This window comes from Daucus carota, chromosome 6 (assembly GCF_001625215.2).
Source record: "Daucus carota subsp. sativus chromosome 6, DH1 v3.0, whole genome shotgun sequence".
NCBI classification, from domain to species: Eukaryota; Viridiplantae; Streptophyta; class Magnoliopsida; order Apiales; family Apiaceae; genus Daucus; species Daucus carota.
In genome coordinates, this window is record NC_030386.2 from 17,424,386 (window position 1) to 17,434,146 (window position 9,761).

Below are 9,761 nucleotides of genomic sequence, written 5' to 3' on the forward strand. Positions count from 1 at the left end.
ATTTTTTTGGTCTCCGTATCCCAACCATTTGTATACAAATGGCTGGGACGGAGGGAGTAGCCAATATTAGCATGTTGGCCAAATAACAACATCAATGAATTGATTATATTTTAAACACGAATAATATGTGGTTGAAATGAACAAATTTTACATATTATCAGTAATTTTTGATAATGATTATAATTTATTGAAATTAAACATTTGGAGTGTTGTAGATGCTCGCTCTGAGATTATTTCCAACAGTATTGACCAAAAATAATTGGCTAAATTCTGCGTAAAATTTGCTACAGACATTTTGTTTCGATGATGGTGATTATATTTAAAAAAATTATATGTAAGAGATCTATAAAAAATGATATGACAATGATTTAAGGATTTCGATAGTTGCGCAAGAGATCTTTAAGGGGCCGTTTGGTTAGGGGTATTCAGGAAAGGGAAAGGTAATCAGCCTGATTGATTCCCTTTGTACGTGTTTGTTTTATAAAAATCATCATTCTCTTTCCCTTTTTTTAGTAGTGGGTTTACCCAATATTGCTCATTGCTCATTCCCCACCCCCAACTAGGTATTTGGATTCCCTTTCCTCACTTTTTTTTTTCTATTTTGAGTTATAATTCATATTTTAAAGAATTAAAATAATAGATTATCATATAAAGTATTTTTAAGAATTAAAAATAATTTTTAATTTAGTTTTTTTAATTAAATATAATTGTGACATAATTCACATGTTAATTTATTTTAAAAAATTTATAGTATGGTTAAATAAATTGTATTAATTTCTTAGAATGTAAATAAATCATCTTGATATAGATATGAATACATTTAACTTTTTTGAAATTATATAATATTAAAAATATCAAATATAAAATTAATCACACAAATTTTCATTCCGTTTCTGCAACAAAACCAAACTGGTAAAACAATTCAGGATCATTCCATTACTTTCTCCGCGTTTCCCTTTCTGAATTCCATTCCGTTTCCCCGAAACGAACCAAACAGCCACTAATTATGATTTAAAGATTTCGGGGTTGAAGATTCTGCTAAGAGATTTTTAACTATGATTTAAAGGATTCGGAGGGTTGGAGATGCCACAACCCACAGGAGACCAATATTGCAAGCTAACTTTGCAAAACATTTCTTTAATTTCACAAACACATTTTCTTTCGTATGATTTGATTTTTACTACGTACGTGTTATTTTCAGTATATACACGCATTTTCAAACATTAATTTTACACCTTTTCTAACTTTAGCTGCTAAAACTTTGCAATTTTTTGAGGTAAAAATTGACATGCAATCTATCATTATTTCGCCTTTTCGAAAAATTAGTCACTCGTGAACATTTTACCCCTCTAAATAGGAATAGGATGTGCGGTGCACTCCGAAAATTAAAATAAAATAAAGTCTATATATCTCACCCTCCCGGTTATGATATCACAGGCAACATGTATAGAACAAGGATGGTTACAGAGCTACCTGGAAACAACAATACTCAGCTGAGCAAAATTGGATATCCGGTCCAGTTATTGATAGTCAAACCGGATATCTGGTTTTTCCGGATCATCAAAAATCAATTCCGATTTTGGTTTAATCGGATATCCGGAATTCGAAAAAACGGATTACCCTAATCTGAATTTATCAAAAAAATCAGGATCGGATATCCAGTCCGGCTTTTGGATAAAATATCTGAATTTTCAGATTTTTTTAAACCGAATACCGGACCAGAAAATCAGATAATCCGGTTTTCGGATTTTCATGCTCACCCCTAGCTTCAAGGGTTCTTTTAACACACTGAATAAGTTTAAGATATATACACTCATCTCTTCGGACAATTTAGTATAAAACAAACTGTTTACTTAATTTACAAAACTGATATCGAAGAACAAAATAAGCCGATGTTTCACTTTTCTAGTGAAAGTGCGAGTTTTTAAGTTGAAAAGAGTTGCCAGCCAGAGGAGCAATGTACAGTGACCATAAAACGCATCCAACCAAAAGATTAAGGCTCCTAGTGCATGTAAGGATTCTGAACCTTAACAGTTAATTCCACACAACTGAGTATCTGGGCCAGTAACTCTAGTAGTAAAAGGATCAATACGTACCCATAACAACGAAAAGATGGAAGCAAGAAGGAGAGACCAGACGACAACGATAGTCGGCGTCCGATTTTGGCCTCCCATCAGACCCTTAAGGAATGGATAAAGATGAACAATGACCCAGAAGGCAAAGAACAGTTTGCCAAAGAGTGGACCCCATGATTGGTAACCGCTGTTAATTGCGTATGATATTCCTGCAACTGAACCAACTAGGTTGATTATCAGGAGAGTTGTGGGTACAACAAGTAGAGTTGTCCATTTGAACATATAGAGTTCAGCAAAATCTCCATCTTCATCTGATGCCTTGGAGGTGACCGTAAAATTTGTGTCAATTCCAGCAAGCACTTTGAGCAAACCTTGGAAAACAGCAAATAGATGGGCAGAAACACCTCCGATAACCCAAAACTGTTCGTTTCTCCACCATTCATCTATTCCTACCCCACTCCACCGCATCTCCAGTATACCAGTAGCAAAGATGGAAATAAAAAGGGATATAAACCAGATACTTGCAAGGTTACTGATCTGCAGCAGCAAAAGACAATGATAAGGTAAGCTCAATTTAAGGGGAACATAGTAGCTTTACGACTTACTGCTGTGCATTAAAAAAGTGAACATAACAAGAAATTTAGCCTACCCAAATTAGGCTTTTAACATCTATCTCAGTCTTCAGATAAAAGAGAACCATGTAATGACTGAACTGATAAATATATAAGCAGTTAAATGTTAAGAAAAATGTGCATTTGTTGGCACATAAGGACTAAATAAATCACGAGTTATAAACATGTTCATCAATATAACTCTTATCAATGCAAGGAAAAAGATGTGCTTGGAATGATGACCGAGTGATAAAACAAACCTTTGGTATGATGAACCTTCCGGTGAATAAACAGACGGCGGGTAATGTACAGTAGATAACTAGAGGAAGCGAAGTGACTGGATATATAGTTGTATTGATATACGCAAATCTCTCGAGCCATTTTAGCCTTCCACCATAACCATACCATATAGGACAATGCCGGCTAAAAAGAATTTCTACAGATCCTAAAGCCCATCGAAGAACTTGATTTAGCCGATCTGAAAGATTAATAGGAGCAGAACCTTTGAAGGCTGGGCGATGTGGCATACAGTATATTGATCGCCAACCACGAGCATGCATCTTAAATCCAGTAAGAATATCTTCTGTGACAGAACCATATATCCATCCAATCTGCAGATCATGAATAAAAATAAGTGAAGAGAGTTGCCTCTATACTGTGATGCATATTGTTTGGATTTTGAGAAGAAATCCTGACATGAACAATCTTCATCGAAAAACTTGATTCCTGTTTGTCTATGTAAACTTATTTTCAACTAAAAAGTAAGTTTTTTTTTTTCTGCCGCATTCATCCTAGATCCTTAAAAAGTATTAAGTACTAGGCAATACACTGCAATTAGCAGTCTTACACCAGACCACGGTCTTTAAAATTAAAAACCATGTTATCTTCTACTTCTCTTGAAGGTCTTTTGTGTTCAGGTGTATGGTTTGAATTGTAAGATGTAATCTTTATAATACTGAAAGAAAGAAGCTAAACCAAAACCAAGAAGGCAAGGAAAGTACAACAAGCATACCTCCTGTCCCCAGTCTGACTTATCCTCGTATCCACAACTGATGACATGAATAGCTTCTTTAAGAAGAGTGTCTGGTGTTGCAGACTCGGGAATACCTCCATTCTCCATGAGTGTAGATGCTACAAAAACAGCAGATTGACCAAATCTTTTCTCTAGGCTCACTTGTGACATGAGCAATGACTTCTCATCATCAAATCCAGTACCTGAATGTAAATTAATATAAATAAAGGTAGAAAAACAAGTAAATTATATTGATAGGCAGTTCAATATTGGCGATATTGATAAATACAAGTAACAAGGATTTTTGCATAGGCAAGGATTTTTATGTCATAATTTTTGTTATCTTCTATTGCATAGCGATAGCTTACTGGGCACAAGTGACACTGTACTTGGAACAAGAACATGAAAATGACACTGTACTTGAAACAAGAACATGAACAGCACACAGACAACATTGAGAAGGTATTGGGCAGACTAAACCAACCCAATATAAAGTTTGATTATTGAAATAGTTCTCTATTTGACGACCTTCCACTACCTATCCGCTTTCAGTTCAAGAAATTATCTTACATGTTACAAATTACAACTAATAAAGAACACCCCTTTGAGTGGTGTATGTTATGGACATCTTCAAAAATTTCTTAAGAAGTAGGAGATGTAAGAGGAAGTCACTTAAATGAATCATATTCATCTTATATAGCACTAACTAGTACAAAGTCAGTCATCTGACCTAATTGATATATGTATTAATCACATTGATCAACTATGTCTGTGTCTAAATAGCGAACAAAGGCTACAAAGCAGCAATCTGCAATCCAAAGCCTATATTTATTAATAATGATCATTACACAGAGATTATGGTTAGACATAGTATAAACATCGGAACCGCTACCACTTCATGCAAACAAAGCTCTCAGATAGATTTTAATCCATTGCATCCACATTTATCAAGTTCTGTTAACCACTACATTTAAAATTTGTGACAAATAAATTTAAAGGAACTAACAATTCAGAAAAACTAGAAGGCAAGACCAGCTACCACTTTATGTGCTGCAAAGAGAATATCAATAATTATGTCTACAAAACTGAATCAGAAAGCAGATCAGCTGTTATTATTCATAATACCTTCCATCCCTTCCTCAATGTCTTCTAAGCTGAATATAGGCACGGTGGGATCAGCATGCTTGTTTGATTTCTTTTTGTCTGAACCTTTCTTACTTGATTTAGACTTTCTCTCTCTGGATCCACCACAAAAGGAAGAGAGAAACCCAGACTTTTTATTCTTAGGTTTAAAAGGCGGTTCGTAGCCGTATAATGCTGTCCTATTAAACACGCATCCAGTACCCACATATACTGGTCCTTGTATGCCATCCAAGCCTCTCAAGTTAATCTGGTTTAACAGAGAATTTGGCAGGTCAAAGAAGTATGTTGATCAGATGTATCGTTAGCTGAACAGCAAGTGGCCAGCACACACACACACACACACACACACACATATAGGACATGGGGGATAGATAGGAGAGCTTACATCAAAGAAAACAGTATTTCTATTGGCATATCTATCGTTGCGATCAATACCATCAAATCTCTGAGGGAACTGAACATAGCATACATATTTTCCAAGATTGGGATCCATCATAAAGCACATTGCTTCTCTAATGGCCTTGCTGTTGTTTATGTAGTGATCGCAATCAAGATTCAACAAGAAGGGCCCATTAGTGAGGACTGCTGATACACGGACCTGCAAGGATAGTCACATTGAACTTGATAGGTTATGTATGCAAAATAAAGCTGATATGATCTTATATTTCTGATTACTCACAAGTGCATTCATAGCACCAGCTTTCTTGTGATGCTGAAAGCCTGGACGCTTCTCACGGGAAACATAAACCAGACGAGGAAGCTCATTGCCCTCACTGTCAAGACCTCCATTTTGGCCTAAGAAAACCTGTAATTAGTGATGGGGATCAGTTTCTTTCTTATTTTAAACAACAATACCAGGGTGCACACAAAGAAGGAATACACAAACTACTGCCCAGAAAATCAATTTACTTTTGGTGTACATAATATAATTACAAAAGTTGGCCTGGTGCATATAGCAAATGAGAGATAATATAGAAATATATATTGCAGAACAGATTAAGTAAATATTAACTATGGTAATGGAAGTAGCTATTGAGTAGAATAGAGTGCGAACTTGAAGTTAGCATGTCAGCAAGGAGCATAGCAATCCAAGTAATTTGTAGCAAAAAATTATCCAACCATACATATTTGAAATAAAGTGGAAACGCATGGAGGTTCACTTCAAAAAGATTTTACTAGCTGTACTGACTATATTACCTGAATCATTCCAGGATGATCCCTAGTATTGTTTCCAGGCCATGGTGTACCATCTTGCATTATCCAACCTTCTTCAGGGACTTTCTGGGCTTTGGCAACAAGGCCATTTATACGGACTTTAAACTCCTCATATTCTCTCTGCAGAACAAGTAAATTGAATAAGAGATTACAAGCATGTACAGCAAGACGACAAATTTTTTGTACATAATCAACCTATCTACCTTCATTGCTCTGCGCTCTTTGACAAAAGATGTCTGAATTTTATCCTTTAAGTAATCGATTTTCTGAGAAAAATACCATTCTGGAGCACGGGGTTCAATGTTATACTTCTTGGAGAAAGGTACCCACTTCCTCGCAAATTCTGATGTTTCAGATAAAGCTTCAAATGTCAACATTGCAGCTCCATCATCAGAGACGTAGCATGAAACCTTGTCGACTGGATAATCAACTGCAAGAATTGATAGGACTGTATTGGCTGTAACAAGAGGAGGCTCCTTTAGGGGGTCAACCGTACTGACAAAAATATCAACAGCAGCTAACTGGGATGGCTCGCCTTCTCGGTCATATCTATATACAAATACTGACATCGTTCAAGTAGCAAGTAAAAGTGATAAAACAAGACATGGCATGATTTAGTTAGAGCTAAAGGGTAGTATTAGAAGAACCTCAGTGCAAGCCTGTCAAGATATGTTTCACGGTTGACTGGGAGCCATTTAGGGAACTGATCCAGTATCCAAGATACTGCAAACCAGATCTCGCATATCACAGATAACAGCCACAATGGATAGGCATTTTTCACAGGATTTGTTAACCGGTAATGCAAGAATTTGCAGAGCACAAGCAGTCGAATGACTATAACCATTCTGTAAGGGTTTATCCTAGAAGATGGTATGGAAACCTTTCTGGAAAGAGGTTGTCTGGCTTCGTCATTCCTGCACCATAATCACAACAATTAAATACCAAGGAATACAAGTCAAAGAACTAAACAGCAATAGTATAAGATCAGTCAGCTACAAGAAGTAAACCCGGTGTTTCTTACGTATCATAGATTATACTTTAATCATTGTACATATAAACCCTTAGAGTCTCAACTAAAATAACAATGGATTACTGAAGAGTTGCTTTAGTTGAAGATGTTGCATAACATATCAAGAGAAAAACTTGTAAAGAGCAGTAAAAAATTTAATGCTCTTATCAGACAGAAAAAAGTAATAGGCTATAGAATTTTCAAACTAACAATAAGGATTCGTCAACTAGCACATCTGTGCTGGCATCAATATCAACCCCTCTTTCAGAGGCAGCACGACTAGTAGTCATTGGAGCTACATGCTTATCCTGCTTCATTTTCCAGCCATCAACTCTTTCTTTCCAAGCTACATTGCCTAAACCTGGAGACCCAAACTCCCTTACTGGATCTACGATCCTGATATTTGCTGCAGAGAAGTACCTTGTAAGTGGAAGTATAGAATAATCATAACAAAAAAGTTAAAAATGAAAATAAAAACAAACATCTAGCAAAGGAAAGAGAAGAGACTTACGGGACTGATTCACATCTGATGCATAACGGTGGTGATGAACTCTTTTTCCGCCACTTGGTCCAGGAGACGCCATCGATAGCTGTTCTGTTGATGCTACAGAAAACTCTCCAGAAACCTAAGACATGGGTAACCAGGAAAATTTATTTAGCCACCATGTACATATCTGAAATTGAGACCTGGCTCTAGATTTGATTATCATACCTCAGTCCCATTTGTAAGCAAAGGAATGTGATTGTGAGAGATCTCTTTATCATAAATTGGAGCCCTACCATCTTCCCCTCGCCCATATGTTGTATGCCAGCTCAGCATGCGCTCTGCAATCTTCTGCTTTCCGATTCCATCTTCTGGAGGGTAATGGAGGTCACTAGCAGGGTCATCAGCATTGCCATCATTTTCTCCATCCCCTTTAATAGCAGGACTTCCTAGAAAGAAAAAGATAATAATAAAGTGCATAGAGGCACAGGAATTTTCGGTCTGAAGCCAAGTTGGATGATCAAGAAATTATGCCGACAGAAGCGTGATTTAAAAACACTCTTAAGCGCTTTTTTTTTACCGACCTTTATGTCTCTTATATCTTGTTTTGCATTGGGGACAGGACTGAGTCCCTTCCTTGCGCTCATACTCATAGCACGGCCTGCAGACTGGAAATGCACATACATTGCAAGCAACAAAGGTTTCACCATCCACAGTCAGACCGACATTATCACTGCAAATTTGGCAGGTCTGACTACTAGAGCTCTTCAAGGACTTGCCCTAACATTGAAAATAAGAAAGTCAGAATTTTAGACACTTGCACATCCATAAAGATCAATGAAAACCATAGAAAATAATTCCCTCAAAAATTACACTTCAACTAACTACATTACTAAAAGCCATGGTGGTGTACACCATATAGCTCCATTCATTCTTCAGTTTAGATTTAGACTGTCTAAGTCACGAAAGTTAGTACCCTAAATGCACACCATATAGCTCCATTCGGTGGTGTACCCCAAATGCAAGATCCATGTGGTATTTCGGGTCAATATCTCGAATTAAAGTATTCTTAAGGAATAAAATTCAAATTACAGTATTTTAGCAAACACACTAAAACTTACCACTTCAGATCACACTGAAAAATTTACCATATAAAAACCAATACATACATTAAAAATCGAAACTTCGTAGATTCCCATAATCCCATCTATATTTCTACACAAACCCTTAAATTCCAAGCCCACAATTTAAACGCAAACAAACTATATTCACACAAAAACATAACTACACATATAACTGGCAAATTTCGAATACTAACCTTAGATTCTCCTTCTGATTCCATAGCTGCAAAATATCAAAAAACAAAAAGTATCAACCTCAGCTGTAAAAACTGCCACCACAAATCATTCTACTCCAAAGGTCCTATTTTTTACAACCCTTCACGTAAAAATCAAATCTTTACATGAAATTCTCTCAATTACAACCAAGATCAAAGCAAATAAGCAACAATCAAGCCTTCACCTTGATAAAAATATATAAACACCCACAATCCATAACAAACTGTATAAAAAATATTAATTTGCATTGTATGCATAAACTATGACTGTAAAGTTAACAAGAAAGACAAAGGGTACCTGTGGATCCGACCCGAACGTTGTGATCACCGTCCTAGAGTGGCACAATACACTTAACTTGAAGTGGGTTTAGCCAAACACGGCCTTATATTTTAAGGAAGAACAAAGAAGCTAGCTTGACAGACTGAAGTGGAGAATAAGTGTGCGAGACCCGTGCAAATGTTTTGCTGTCTTGCTCACCAATTTTTAATTAAATTTTTGCATACAGTCACCTGTCATTTTAAATTTCTATATATCGAATGAAAATATAAACATATCAATTCATATAAATTTTGAAAATAATAGATAAAAATATCTTTTCTAATCACTTTAAATTACGTATGCTTCTCCACCATGTTTTAGTTCTATTTATACAACTAGGACTTTTTATCCGCGCTTCGCGTGCTCTAAGAATTTTTTTTTGAAATTTTCTTAAAGTATTGTTTGTCCAATATTTTTATACCGTTTTTCCACTGCAGTGTTCTGGTTTTAAATTTGTTGTTTTTTCTAGTCTGAAATTGTATATATACCGTATAAATAGTCATAGGTAATTTAAAGATTACCATCATCGAAACTATAATTATTTCTTTGTAAATTTA

The 9,761-nt window shown here is 35.9% G+C and overlaps 1 protein-coding gene across 1 annotated transcript; it reads right to left on the minus strand.

Annotated features, from left to right (window-relative positions):
* Positions 1–1,763: 1,763 nt before the first annotated feature.
* Positions 1,764–9,389, minus strand: LOC108227555 (cellulose synthase A catalytic subunit 3 [UDP-forming]). Its single transcript, XM_017402769.2, has 15 exons — positions 9,184–9,389; positions 8,868–8,893; positions 8,134–8,329; positions 7,778–7,998; positions 7,577–7,691; positions 7,276–7,471; positions 6,704–6,970; positions 6,260–6,605; positions 6,039–6,176; positions 5,521–5,646; positions 5,227–5,439; positions 4,824–5,088; positions 3,699–3,901; positions 2,947–3,297; positions 1,764–2,612 (listed from the first exon to the last, which is right to left on the minus strand). Exons 2-15 carry the CDS (start codon positions 8,889–8,891, stop codon positions 2,028–2,030), a joined length of 3,246 nt encoding a protein of 1,081 aa, XP_017258258.1. The 5' UTR covers positions 8,892–8,893; positions 9,184–9,389; the 3' UTR covers positions 1,764–2,027.
* Positions 9,390–9,761: the final 372 nt, after the last annotated feature.